The sequence below is a fragment of the Pezoporus flaviventris genome, unplaced genomic scaffold (assembly GCF_033815535.1).
Source record: "Pezoporus flaviventris isolate CSIRO_AGI_PZ_B2104156 unplaced genomic scaffold, CSIRO_AGI_Pfla_v1 ptg000031l, whole genome shotgun sequence".
NCBI lineage: Eukaryota > Metazoa > Chordata > Aves > Psittaciformes > Psittacidae > Pezoporus > Pezoporus flaviventris.
In genome coordinates, this window is record NW_026892579.1 from 48,652,110 (window position 1) to 48,667,430 (window position 15,321).

Consider the following 15,321-nt stretch of genomic DNA (forward strand, 5'->3'; position numbering starts at 1 on the left):
TTTGACTTTCAGCCTGGAACAGTGCTGGTGATACCGATGTTTTTGGTTGTTGCTAAGTGATGTTTACCCTGACCAAGGCCTTTCTGAGTCTCATGCTCTGCCAGGGAGGAGGGGAAGCCGGGAGGAAGCAGAGACAGGACGCCTGACCCAGGCTAGCCAAAGAGGTATTCCATACCACAGCACGTCATGCCTGGAGGGGGTGGTAACTGGGAGTTACCCGGAAGGACATGGGGTCTTCTGGGTCAGACTCGTTTTCGGCGGTGGTATCGTATTCTCTTCCCTTGTTATTTCTCTTATCATTATTATCATTGGTGGTAGCAGCAGTGATTTGTGTTATACCTTAGTTACTAAACTGTTCTTATCTTAATCCGTGGGACTTACATTCTTTCGATTCTCCTCCCCATCCCTCCAGGAGCAGGGAAGGGGGGGGGGGAGGAGGAAAAAAAGAGGGAGGAAAGGGGGGGAGTGAGTGAATGAGCTGGCTGGCTGGGTTTAAACCACAACAGTTCTTTTTGGCACCCAACGTGGGGCACATCTGGACCTTGAAATCATGAAGGCCTGGTAAGAGAAAGACTGATACTAGCTAGGAGGCAGGTTTTCTTTTAAACATTTCTGAAGCTGTGTTTTCTTGTCATCTTTATTCAAGTATTTCACAGCAGTTATATTACAAATTACAGTAAAATGTTCAAAATTTCCAGAAGTTCAAAAAAATTAAATAACTTACTTCAAACTAACATAAAAGGAAGTCAAAATGCAAAACATCAATTTAAACACAGTTCTGAATAAACTATAGAATCCAAAATATACCATAGCTGATGAAGGAAGTCTACTTAATCCACGAAGTAGACACACGTTAATGAAACCAAACAGGAGTCCCCAATGTCTAAATAACCCAATGTACAAGTTACAAAAGATGCAAGTACAAGCCCAAATTCAAGCTTATGCTATGATTACAAAATAAAATAAAAACAAAATAAATGACTATCAGCTGCAGGACATGCCTTCAGGTAAAGGTAAAACCAGAGCTGACCCATCAAAGTAATGGAAAAATAAAACCAACAAACCAAAAAAAAGGAAGACAAGATATTACAAAAAACAGTAATCCTATAAATACATTGGCATATGAGAAAATCAAGTAACAATACAGAGGACACAAAACAAAACAAATTAATCACAGGTGAGATTCAAGCTTGCAAATACAATTAACTCCATAGCCATCAACTTCACCCAAGAGCAACTCTATTATCTCCAAGACAGCCCAGTCAGCCCTCCAGAGAAGCCTCCTTCCTTCTGGCTGGCCACATTTCACTGACCCCAGTACAAGGACTCACACAGGAGTTTATTTGCAATTTTCACAACAAGAAACAAGGAAGAGAGGTCAATTTGTACAAACTCTTGCCAGTGCTATGTGGCAACAAAAATTAAAAACATACAAAGAGTAAACAAGTTTAGACCACATGGATAGATTAACAGCTGTTTTAACTCTATAACCACCAGACATCTGTAAAGGAAAACAAGAACTGAAGTGTGGTTATTTGGGCTAAGAAGGCGAGCATATCATTTTAGGTAAGCTGTCCACTAGAACATCTGATATCAGCTACTTTTCTCTAAAACAACATGGCAGCTCTTCCATTAGTAAAGTTGCCTCTTTACAATTTTTTCCCAATCAACAACTGACAGTAAAAATTTTCCTTTAGAAACCTGACCTTTTCGAACCATTGTAATGTCAGGCACTAGCCTTAAACTTGCTTTTCACACCCACTGGTGACAAAAAATTTCTTTTTAAATTCATATAAATTTATCATCTTAAAAACGTGTGCGGTTTATCTTCCACAAGTGCTGCTGTTACTTGAACAAAAACTTCTCTGAGTAAGTGAAACTGGAATAAATACTTTTAAAAAATTCTGCAGCAAGAACCTGAGACTTGCAAAAACCCCTTTTATCAGAAACTTGCTACAAAAAATCTGCTACATTTTTATTTAATCAAATCTTAAAGTTTGTAACAATTCCCATCAAAATACAAAATGCTGTTAATGTACCAGACACAAAAATATTTCAAACAGGTATGATGCTAATAAATACTAAATGAAACATGGAAAAAAATCCCATAATCAAATCTGAGATCAAAGAATCTCATTTAAAATGTGTTTTCTGCTTGTTTTTGTTGTTTTTAATCGCACTTTCCCACCTAAAAAATACAGTGTTTCTGCATGGGTTGCATTTAGAAGGTGTAACTAGATGTACATGAATGCTTAAAACCTTTCTCTGCCATTAGCTAGAAAGACAAACAATGGCATTCTGGAGAGAAAAAGATCTAAGAACTATGTTTAACCAGAATGGACAAAGCACTCTGGATTACTGCAGTAGCCCAAGGCCCATGTTTTGTTTCTCTGCAGTGCTATACTAATATTAGCCGTAGAGGTGGAGACAAATACCTTAGCTTCAGCTTGCAAATGGGAGTCCTCCATAAACACTGTTGGTAACTAAAATACAAAAAGCTGAGGTAGCTCAGTATCTCTGCAGTAGTCTGTTTTGTCTAATTACAAACTAATCACACTGTGTTGCATATTTCCAGAAAGACACTTCCGCAGCTAAGTAAGGGACAGTCACAATGAATGGTTAACAATGGCAACACCAGCCAACTTCTCTAAAACACTTTCCACACAGGTTTGAAATAAATCAGCCCAGGTAATGTTTTAATACTGAGCTTGTGATAAAATATGTTTTTCTTGAAACTGCCTAGACTGTTCTCTCCAGTTGCTAGAAGAGAAGGGTTTTGAATGACACAATTCAGACCCAGACAATTCAGAGAACTTTGGTCCAAAGATCGATTCAAAAGGCTGTCCTCCAAACCTCCAACATTAACAATGCTTTTTATGGACCAAGTTGTGAAGCCTAGTTTAAGCTTTATTTTCACGTGAGCTTGGGCTCCAGGACATTGACCAACTACAGTGTCTTCTTACCTGCACTTCAGTCCAAGCTATATTACAAACACAGAACTTCAAAAATAAACCTACCAGTATTACACTTGTTTTTCTTAAAAGAACTCAAAATGGAAAACAGGGGGATGGTGGGAAAATGCTTAATTTTTAGCAACAGAGAAAGATTTCACTGTGTAACTTGTTTCTAAAACAAATATATACCAAGGAAAAAAGGAATTTCACTCTTTTGGTAAAGTATGTGGCTTTTTCAGTGTGTCTTAGTTTAGTTCTGTAGAGCAAGACAGGTATTATAGAACCATAATACTGGTTGCCATTGAATGAAGAGAACACAAATCATCCTTTTGGAGATCTTCATTCTGAAGACAGCTTTCTAACATTGCCACTTGCTATAATCCAAACTAATTGATCAGCCTTATCTTTCTCAACTGACTAAAAGGCACATTAAAGGCAGTTCTAGAGAGCCTCATCTTCAAATTACTGTACATCCAGTTACTCAAGATTCCTACCACAATACATCATTGCCTTCTTTAGAACAGATATTTTTGTCCATTCCCCAGAGAAGAGAAAAACTGGAAAAAAAAGAAAATAAGAAAGGTTGCCTGTTTAAAAATATTCAACTTAGATCTGCTCTTTCCACTCCTCTTGTTATGTGTTGGTCTCCACTTTGCCTGAAGTTTCCCCAAAGATAATGCATGAACAAGAGCAGAAATGAAAACAGTTTCTGTAGCACCAAAAATCTCCAAGCTGTGGCATTGTATTCTTTATTTATATCAGATACAATTATATGAAGTTCCGTTTGGTTCTTGTAGGCTGGTTGGTTTCAGGTACCTGAGACAATAGCACCAAATTCAACAAAAAGAAAAAGAGAGAGCACTTAAGACCAAGGCTCTGCACGTACTTGGTGCAAATGGAAACTGAATGGCTCAGAGGACTGCTCTCCCATGAGCAGTTTGAGAGGATAAACCCACCCATCTTGTTGAGTTCACAGGAATGTTTCAAACACATGAACTGTTCTTTCCATCTCCTGCAAGAGACACAGGGCATCAATTATACATAAATATACAGAGAAGGAAATAAAGTTACATTGCATAATCATATTTACTTGACTATTTTTTAAAATATCTGAAAAAATAATTAATAGGAAAATAGAAATTTCTGTTTATTAGCTGCTGTCTGCTAGCAAAATATGCTAAAAGAGGAAACTAATTAAAGAAGTACTAATGCAGAAAAGCACACCACTATGACAGTCCATGAGAAAATCGAAGTGTATTAGGGTCATTTATATAATTAGCATACTCAATATGTATTAAGCAAGCATTGCAATAGCGCATTGCATGAATCCAAGTCTTCCTGCACACTTATGCTATTGGTAACTCTGCTGTACACACGTATCTGCACAGTTTGGAAAATCAAAGTAGAGATCAGTCTCTGCATATTCCTGCTGGATAAATGTCTTTTTAATCTACCTAACATTTGGCACAGACTTTCAACATATTTTTAGGTGGCAAGATGGTGAGAGGAATAGCACGAAAATGGCTTGAAAAGCATTTTGCAGTAATTCTGCGATATCCCATGCTAAAGCTTTTCCAGGTTTTGCTGTAAAATATTCATGGAGAAAAATATTTAGTGTTCAGTAATCCAACTGGAAACTAGCAATTGTTGTCCTTTTCTCAACAGGGTTGGTTATTAGTTGAATCAGCAAGCTGATCCAAACCTCTCTACAGCTAGAACAATGATGTTGGAAGGAATGCACGTCCAGAGTTATGATCAGCCTATGCCAGTGGTGAAATGATCAACTTACTGTTGATGCAGACAGGAGGCCTGGGCATCCTAGAGGAAAAGGATGACAGCAAAGCATACAACTGGCTTAAATTACACTGTGCTGGACTTACCAAGTTAGAGAAATTTTGCAAACTTTTAAGGTCTTGTATGAAAGTTACAGTCAGCTAACTGAATGAAGAAGACGTATGTCATTTTTGGGGTCCTAGTTACACAACTGCAAGTAAAAGCAACTGCAGCAACGCTGGCTCAGTGTGCCTGTAAGTACTCACTTTACATCCACTGTTATTCATATCATAAATGTGGTAACTGCTTCTACTCCACTTTTACTCTGCTAACATGTGCTTCTCCATGCTGCTGTATTCTCTCCTCTTTTTCCTTCCTTCTTATAGGTTAAATCCTTAATCCTTTTCTGAGAAAAGTATTATTAGAAACAGCCTCCGTTTTTTTAAGTAATTTCTACACTAAAGTTTATTTCATTTTTAGATACTTTCCTCAAAGTTTATTTAAGGCTTCTGCCTGCTAGTACAACAGTAAACTGAGAGATGAACTTAGTTCTTAAAAAAACAGCCTCACAAAATTCAGATAAAGAATAAAAGAAATGGTACAACATCACCTCTATAAGTTGTGATTTGTCATAGTCTCTACGGTGTCTGTAGATGCACTGACTGAGGAGTGAATACAATCTCTCAAGCTGGTCAACAGTCAGGTTGTCACTTTTCTTAACCACCAAATCAAGAAGTTTCTGTTGGAACAACGAAAGGTGACGTTACAAGGGGTTTTATAATCACTTCATTTTTTTTAAGGACAAATCAGAAATTAAATCTCCTTCTGAAGCCCTGTCTTGGTGGGATACATAAAAATAAAATGGACCACACCTGGACACCAGTAAGGCCACTGCTTCCATGCAAATGCAAAAGGACTTAATGTCTCTTTCAACTTCTCTGCTTATACCCACACTTCTTTTTCTTGTCTTCCATTTTATAATCAGTGTATCTGGGGCAATGCTTGTTCTATTTGAACAATAATTTATCCTATTTCATCTTGGTCAATAAGTATGACACAGCAAACTATAAAATCTGCTTTGATAGCTAAAGGAGACATTTGTAAGAACTTGCATTGGCATTAAATTGTAAGTAGTACCAGATGGAAAGACATTTGGAATTCCATAAATGTTGAAAAACAGTACAATAAAAGAAGGGGGGCGGGAGAGGGGCACGACACACGGAGAAGTGCTCACAAACAGAAGGTGAAAGCGTGTACTTTACATAGTACCAGAGTAAAATTTAAGAACTGTCCCTTTCATAACACTTTTGTGTTTCCTGTATAATTGTTTCCAAAGAGATTATCATCTGTACTCCACTACAAATGGGATCTAAATTTCACAGTAGGTCAATCTAGTTTCTACAACAGAAGACACCAAATTTTGTTGTAGCTTTGCTTAAAAAGAGACAAAACTGAAAGAAAATTAACCAGCAGGGGTTCAGTCTATGATGCCAAAACATCAGCACAAATTCCAATTTGCTTTCCAATCCACTAACAGTTCTTTCCACTAAGTATACATACATGGGAAGGGAAAAGATGATGTTAACCCCTAATTACTAGGTATCCAGCAGTTCCTCAGTAACTGGCATGTCCAATTAACATATGAGTACCTGCAAAAATGGCAATTAAAACAGTGGACTGCTGGGCTATTACTGGATTTGCAATGGCAGGAATAATGGGACAGTAAGGATTCAGTAGTTTTATTAACTTTTCATCCAAAAAAAAAAAAAAACCCAAAACAAAAAACCAACCCACTGACCAACATACCATTTTCAGAAGTTACTGCTGTCATAATACTCATTTGCAGCCAAAAATAAAGGGAATGTTGCTTCAGAAGAGAGAAAGAAAGCATTTTGCACGGAGTCTGTTAACAGTTCAATTGATTTTTGGGTTCCATTACCTTTAGTCTGACATGGTCAACAACTACAGAGGGTAAGGGATCCAATGGTTCCTCAGGGACCTGCTCCAAACTTGTGGGCTTTGACTGTTCCAGAGCAACTTTTCGTGTTTTCTTGCTTTTGTATACACCTGTGATTTGAAAAACAATTATCAGCACTGTCAGTCTCTCAAAATGAACAACTTGCTTCTTCACTGTGGTTTGATTTTGCCTGTTTGGTTTGTTGAGGTTTTTTTTAACCAAGCAAGAGTAATTGTGACAGTGCGCATTATTCATCAGCTTTGCAGAATTCTGAATGTTTACAGTTGCACGAAACCACAGTTCAGAAAACACACATGAAACTGGTCCCAACAGAAAACTGAATGTCACTGAAAGAGTTTTCCCATTGTATTATTTCTACTTAGCGACATCAAATTACACAGCTTTTAAGGGAAGTTCAGATACTAAGCAGAAAGATTTTGAGCATTAGCTTAAGTAAATCAAATCCTTGTTTTTCTCTCCAAAGCATCCTATGTCTTCATCACCACACTAATTCTAACATCAGCTCTGCTCCTGAAACTTCATGCTTTTGTGACAAACTTCTTCCACCTCTGCATTAAAGCTGTTGTCCCATCCTGTTGTGGAAAACAAAGTATTTTTTTATCTCCTGATTCTCTCCCTACACTCATCCGTTGTTTTTCTCCTCAACTATTTAAAACTATTTTTAGGACCTCCCTGTTATTATAACCATCTGTAATGTAAATAAAATTCAACTACTAAATTCAGAAATATAAAGGCTTTTACTGTACATCATACTCCTGCTATTCTTAGGAACTTTCCTCTACTATTCTCCTTACACTTCGAGAAAATGTGTATGTACAAACACAGCCAACATGTATGTAGTGATATTCTCATAGTTCAGATCTCTCATTAAAGCTCATTTACTTTGTAAATCTCAGCACTAACTTTTGAAGTAAAGATTTCATCCTTTCAGACAATTCTGAAAAGCTAATTAAAAAGGCAGTCATGCATAAGCCTTTTATTTCTCTTCCCTGAGGAAATGATGTCTCTTGTCTTCAAAGGACGTGGCCCCTTCTTTTATGCACCACCAGGATTTCCCTTCTCCTTTTCTTATCTTTTTGCTGCACTGTTACTATGTTGACTGTAACTCCAAAACCAGGTACCTTCTCCAATAGATAAATAACAGTTTATCTGGCTTTTGCCATGAGTTAAACTGCTTTAACTTTTGCTATGAGCAATAGTTTTTAAAGGAACACATTCTGTATTCCTGTGTTTTTTCAACAAATATCAAAGATACTTTTATTATAAATCTAATAAAACAAGTCAAAACATATACAGGTAAAAATATAGAACAAACACAGACCAAAACATATATATTTATGTGCATTGGTAATAGCTTTTAAATCTTTAATTATTGTTTAAATAGTATCTCATTATTTACAATATTTCCCATAAAGACTACAAAAATAAACAGAACAGTCTAAGTATGGAGATATACCTACTTGTGAAAGATAACATTATAGCAAGTAAAGTGTGGACTTATGATGTGGAATTAAATGTTGTAAGCACACCAAAAGTTTCAAATAAACAGAGAGCAGTTCATAAAATGTTATCATACAATAATAACATAAAATACTACAATTAAAAATATATATATATTAACTTGGACACCAAGATAAGAACAGAAGCATTGAAAACAAGCTATACCTTCTTTATCTGTTTCAGCATCCTTAGTTTCAGTGTCTGTGCTCTGTAGTGTTCTGTCATTATTGCTGCAATGTGGTAATTCAGCTTTCACTAGATCAGGTCCTTGATTTTCACTGGAAACTTCCGTTTGCTCCTTTGGCTGATCTTCAGACAAAGATTTTTGTTTGTTAATAGACCCATCACTGTTGTCACAGGGTGAAACAGTATCAACTGAATCCATTCTACCGTTGTGACATGCGGGAAGAGGTACACCTTCTGATCTCTGTACAGATGTCTCCCCATTCACACAGTCCCCTTTCAATGTAGAGTCCTTCCTTAATTCCTTTTCAGCACTCAGGGTAACACTGTCAGTTATTAAAAGAGATTCATTTGAGCTCTCTTCTTCTGTGGATGCAAAATTGTTTTCCTTTCCTGATGTCCCATTGTTAAGCCTCTGCTCTGCATCAATATCCATAATATCACAAGAGGATTCATCATTTGTTATAGAGAGATCTCCTATTTCCTCCCCATTCTCCTCAATGCAGTCAGCGCTGATCTCTAGCTCTCCATTTTCCAGCAATTTACTATCCTCTCCATGATTTTCATCATCAGCAAACTTAGCATCATCTTCATCTTTCTTTAAATTATTGACTTTCCTCTTCTTAATAATGCCTTTGCCCCACTGTGAGCGCCGTCTTGATTTTCTCCTTATTCGAACTGAATTGTAATGAAAAAAAGAAACCTTTAGATGCACAGGTACCCCTCAACAAACATACTAGGATAACAGAATATGCTGTGGCTTTTGAGGCAATCAAATGTGTTCACATTTGAAGGAAATATATATTTTAGATATATCCATTTGTAGGTAAAATAATAAAAGCAAAAAGCTAACCAATGATGTAGAACTCTCTCACTCTCATTTGGTTAATGCAAACTCTAATGTCAGTTTTTCCTCATTTTCCTCTTTTAGAACCTCAGTGATTGGGAATCATTATACAATGAAACAAATGGAAGTGAAATCCAGGCATTCGTGGAATAATTCAGAACAGACATCAGGAAGTCTCCAGTCCAACCTACTACCCAAAACAGAGTCAGCTACGAGGGCAGACTAGGTTGCTCAAGGCTTTATCCAGCCCTGTACTGAAAAGCTCCACAGATGCAGATGAAATGACCTTCATGGGCACTCTGTATCAATGCATACTCACATACTTATACCAGTGAAAAGGCTTTTTGCCCTATATCAGATCAGCACCTCTCCTTTCAATTTATGTCCACTGTCAAGTCAAAGACATCTTCCCTCTAAGTTGGCTAGATCTCCTCAACCTTCCTTCCATTCCCACTTCTTTACTCAAGTTGACAAAATGTAGTTTTAAAAACTGAGGAACTTTGGTTTAGACCCACACCACTTGGCAACCCCTTCTACAGAGAGACCTCACAAACATTTGCATTTCTGCAATGAGTCTGTAAGCAGAAGGGAAAGCCTAGGTCCTTAAATAGGCTCATAACCAATGCATTCCCTCCATATCATGAAACTCAATGTGAAGCAACATGGACACGTGATCCTTTCTTCATCACCTCTGTATCCTTACTTTTCCATTTCTTCTATTTCTCATTTGAACTTCCTGTGCCGTTGAAAAAATCACATAATAAGCTTTTTTTTTTTTAGAAAGGATTTTTTTTACTAATCTATTTGCTAAACCACCAATCTAAAAGAATTTGGTGCACATTTGCAATGCGACCAGCAAATACAGAAGGAAGACCATTCAAACATGATACTACTGCTCCTTTTCAAGAGCACTAACGAAACAAAGCTCAAAAGACTCCAGAAGAGACAGGGAAAAACTGAAACTTCTACATTCAAATTCAAATAATGATACAGACTGCTCATATATTTGCAAAATTGCTCAAGTTGTGACCAAGCAAATATAATTGAAAATCCAGCCAACAGTAACCAGAGATTAACAAATCTTCTTCCATTTGAAAATGAACCCTTATGTTGAGCACCTCCATACTGTTCTTGGTATTTGTAAGTTGCTTTGATTTATGGGGTATAAAGTCCCAGATCTATGTCTGCCAGACTCACAGTGAGTTACAAAGATCTTGCTTTGAAGATACAAGCACTATGCAGGTACAAGCGTTGAGAATTAATTCACAGAAGATAAGAGAAGCATAGCTGTACTTCAGAATTTGCTCCCCATGAGTGGTGTGTGCAAGCAGGTTGTTTAACCACTACACTAGGAATAAATCTTAACCTTTTAGCTTTAAAGCTATCTAAAGATACAATCCCACTGCAATAAAAACACAGTCTCACTTGGAATGTGTATTCATTGTTACAAACAGACCTTATGGAGAGCTGTAAAATTTGAGGAGAAAAATCTCTTTTCTCCGGCTGTTCTGTAGATTTGACAGGGGCCTCTACAGCTAGCATCAGTATACATGATTTATTGATGATAAACTACAACCCATTCACATAACTTTTCAGGAGCTCATGTAATCTTCCCTTAGATTTTGAAAGAGATTTTAATTATTAACAAAAGCAGCAAATCTGAAACTAAACAGGGAGGTGCAAACTTAAGGACAAAGAAAATTCCCCTATTAAGGCAATGGGTTTAGCCTCAGGTCAGCTCCAACACAGAAGGGGAATCTTCTAAAGGAAATATACTATGTTGTCAAGTGTACAGATTAGTAACAAAGTTGAAATTTTTAAAGAGACACTGATTCTGGCTTTTTAGGTTGACTTTGCTCTAAGAATCAGATATGTCAAATATATTTGACATTTATTATACCAATGAATCGTACTTTAAATATGCCCGGTTTACTAGTTCATCCCTTTTGTCCACCCTATGAGCTCTACCTGGGATAAGAACCCATAACTTCACACAGGCACGTTCCTAAAATTAAGTGTAGGAGAAATCACATTAAAGTAAAATTGAATTAATCCTTGTGTCACACATTTCACCAAATTTCAAGGTCACAGACAGCAAGTCCAACTCACTCTCTTTCATGCAGCACTATTCAAATGCACATTGTGCATGTTGCTTTTTACTGCTGTTTTTAATTACAACAAAGCAACCACAGAAAATGGTGCAGGATACGCAGAAGACGTCCTCACAGGAACTCTGAGGTTTACACTGCATTAAACCAGTAAACACAGAGAAATTTTCATCTGCCTCATCACACCAGTGCACACAAAACAGAACTTTGGTTGAAACACTGCTATCATTGTAAAACCACTGTTATGTCACAGTATCAAAAAAACCCTGATACCACTAACCAGCTCCTGAGATTTAGGAAAGAACAGAATTTCATTGCCCAATACTGCAGAAGACACCGTCCTAACATTTAACAGTATCTGAACTGACAAAACCAATAATCTATCTAGTTTGGGTTTTCACTCACATTTAGTCAATAGAACTCAATTAATGATAACTTTTTTTCCTCCCAGGCTCTTATAAACTCTTACTTCTCAGCAGTACATCTTCACCTGACCCACCAAGACCTGCAACCAACAGGTAACCAGCGCTTCTAAAATCCTAATTCTTTTTGTCCCTATACTTCTAAGAATCAACTTTCCCCCCTTGTCATTTGAGTAAAAGCCTTCCTGCTTTCAAGCCTTTCCATCCCAAGCACTGAAGCTTTCTCTCTTCAGGCTTTCATAAACCCACCTAAATCTCTTTTAAATTTGTTTAACACAGAACTACCTGCATCATGTCCATGAACTCAGGGAGACTCCCAGTCTCTCACCTAATAACATATATTTGAGCCCATGCACCAGTGTTTACCCTCCTGATAATATCAAAAGTAGAATTCTAGTTCTCACATTTAAAGTGCCCCATTCAAATGATGCCTTTTTGTTCTCATCTAGGCTGCACTTCTCTGTGCAAAAAAAAAGTCTGCTGGGAGAAGAAATTTTGGGTTCACATCCTTAGCACACATAACAATGTTACACGGATTTTCCTTTCATACAGACAGCCAAGCCTCAAGGAAAAGAGAAAAACTGACCAAGGAATACAACATTTAAAACCAAACTCCACCACCAGTCTGTCTTTCTGTCCTGCCCACTTCCCTCAATAAAGCTAAGGGAGTGGCACAAGTAGGAGGAATGGTTAATGTAGAAGGCAACCATGTGACCAAATGTAGATGTTGACAACAGATTTCATCACCTAGACTGATTTTCTTTGTATTTGACGGAAAGAAAAAGGTACTACTGTGAGAATAACACAGACTTGGTAAGATGTCACCTAGAATCACAGAACAGCTTGGGTTGGAAAGGACCTTCAAGATCACCCGGTTCCAACCCCCTGCCATAAGCAGGGACACCTTCCACTAGACCAGGTTGCTCAAAGCTCTGTTCAACCTGGCCTTGAACACTGCCAGGGATGGGGCAGCCACAGCTTCTCTGGGCAACCTGTGCCAGCATCTCACCAGCCCCACTGTAAACAATTTCTTCCTCATACCTAATCTAAATCTACCCTCTTTCAGTTTAAAGCCATTCCCCCTTGTCCTATTACTACTTGTAAAATTTATCTCTGAGCTCTGCAAGACAGTTCAAAAATAGGACTCAAAAAGGAAGAAGGAGCTACCACAAGGTAAAAACTGATGCAAAACTAAAGACCTAACGGGCAGGAACTAACAGGGTAATGGACTGCTGCTAAAAAATAAGCTTGACCTGGAGTCCCCTCTTCTCTACCTTAATGTTGATGTAAGACTGTAAACTATCAAGAGCAGAATCCCACACTTTTTATTTTATCGTCAGTATGATTTATGTCATATTGAAGTTTTCAGTAACTAACAGAATGGGATAGCTTTTTATAGAAGAAAAACTTTGAGTTAATTTTGTTAAAAAAATTAACAGAGTATATACAATTGCAAGTGAGCACCTTAACACCTTTTTAATTATTCTTTTTAAAACTACTTGTCTGAAAACTACCCATTGATACTCAGTCTTTTGGCAGTATTTGTGCCAGAGGCAGTAAAAATACTATTGTCAGAGGAATCCTGCTTTACAGAACTGAGTTTCTATAACTCAAATTATTATAATACCAATTATTCACACATGAATACAGTCACTTGCTTTCTGAATTGCTGAACTCTATAATCTTCACATAACCTCTACAGATTTGCCAAGGGGATCCTCAGTGCAGTTCTAGCTTTCCTAGTTTGCTTTTTTGTTAATCAGTATTCAGAATCTTTAAGGACAATAAATACCTGTTTGACCAGCAGTCACACATAACTTTTCACCTGGGTTCGCATGAAGTTCATATCAAAAGCAAACCTTCCTCACTTTTTTCTTTTCCTAAGCTGCACAGCCTATGAAGACAGCATTTTCTAGAAGTTCAACATAATACAATGTAATTAATCACTGAATACAAATTTACTCTACATCTCCTTAAGTGGTAAGTGAGGTTTCTCAATTCTTCCATTCCTATCTTGAGAAACTTTGTAAGAGTCAGCTGAAAGGCCCTGAACTCAAGGCAGACAACCTTTTCCCCAGAACTGGCCCCCCATGGTGATAAAAACTAAATTCTATACTTATTGCAGAAGGACTAGTCTCCTAGGAACAACTTGAGTAAAATGAAACCTGCAGCAGACTTTCAGAAATTCTCAATTCTTGCCCACCAACAGGTTCTGCTTGGAGAGTCTCAAGCCAGACACACCAAGTAAGGATAACCTCTTCACATCAAACAAGCATCCTTTTTTTAGGGGTGCACTTCAACCTTGTAACTGTGACCTTTCTGTTTAGTACTGTCTCAGGAAAACATCTCAAAAACATGAGTGAGTGGTACAGAAGCTTCAGAGTTGAGGTATACACTGTTGCTATGCCCCAAATCTAGCCATACAATGACATAACTGCAGACTACATAGAAATAAAGTTAACAGTCGGAAAAGGAAGTAGATATAATTAGAAGATTCGAAGACTGTCAATCGTTAACAAGCAAGTCTGCTTGCCTTAATGTGGGTGAATTCTAATGAGAAGATGCAGCAGTCAAAGCAGGTATGTTTCTTTTGAAATTTTTGTAGTTTGACTAATACAGTATATTAAGTGCAGTACAGTATTAGTGGAGGCTAACAAGTTCATTTCATGCTGTAGAAAAGACCCTTCTATGCCTCTGCACTGCTTAAAAGTCCACCAGAGAATGTGAATCCTCTGTCATTAAATGACAAAACTGACATCCATCAAACAGTAGATTCTCTATTGTTACCTTTATTTCATAAAGAATTCCTGGGGATTAAAATCCAAAGGAGATTCTCATGGCAAGCAAGATCACCATGGATCTAGATTGTGTGTCTGCAGTATCATCAAGAACCACTTGAAGCAACGCACGTGTTTCAAGTTTTTCTTCCATGATCAAAACCCTAAACTTCTTTCTGATGTCTTGTGTGTAAAGTAACTCAAAGCCTTGAGAAAGCACTTAATACCAGCAATTTAGGCTCTCTTATGCAGCATCCAGGATATCAGTATATCTGCCACAGTAATTTAGCTGCTTCCAGTAGCTCCACTTTCCTTACCAAGGGACACTGAATAGTCCACTTGAAAGTCTCTGGAGTTTTTAGTCAAAGTCCCAAACTGCAGTCAGAGATAAGCAGCAAGAAAGAACAGAGGAGAGTTCCACAATGGCTTAAAAAGCAAAATGAGGTGCCAGCTTCTACTAACAGACAAAGCCATTTCTCCCTCCAAAGCCAGCTATAGCATTTCCACTACCTCATTTGTGCCGGCAGTGCTGTTCTTGCAGTAAAACAGATAAGGGAACTAAATCCATTTGAAACATAACACAATTTTTTCTGGGTTAGTTTTCAAAATCTTCAGGTGAGCTTTCCAACTCATGAATGATGGTGCTGGCACAGGGGAGACGATGGGAAGATGCAACCAGTGTAAAGTCAAGACAGCACCTTTAGCAGTAACCTGCAGTTTGACCAGCTTGAAGTGACTGTGGAACTAACCCATAAAACACTTCATTTTCTTTCCAGATG

The 15,321-nt window shown here is 37.6% G+C and overlaps 1 protein-coding gene across 4 annotated transcripts in view; it reads right to left on the reverse strand.

Annotated features, from left to right (window-relative positions):
• Positions 1 to 619: 619 nt before the first annotated feature.
• The window catches only part of ATAD2B (ATPase family AAA domain containing 2B), a 79,469-nt gene continuing 64,767 nt past the window's right edge, over positions 620 to 15,321 (reverse strand). For 3 of the 4 annotated variants that reach the window (XM_061460938.1, XM_061460937.1, XM_061460940.1), the window contains 4 exons: positions 8,371 to 9,066; positions 6,667 to 6,794; positions 5,338 to 5,466; positions 620 to 3,966 (listed from right to left, as the gene is read on the reverse strand). In XM_061460938.1, coding sequence (XP_061316922.1) covers positions 3,925 to 3,966; positions 5,338 to 5,466; positions 6,667 to 6,794; positions 8,371 to 9,066 — 995 coding nt within the window. In that variant the 3' untranslated portion in view covers positions 620 to 3,924. The remainder of the gene's footprint in view (positions 3,967 to 5,337; positions 5,467 to 6,666; positions 6,795 to 8,370; positions 9,067 to 15,321) is intronic. The other variant, XM_061460939.1, reaches the window with a different exon arrangement.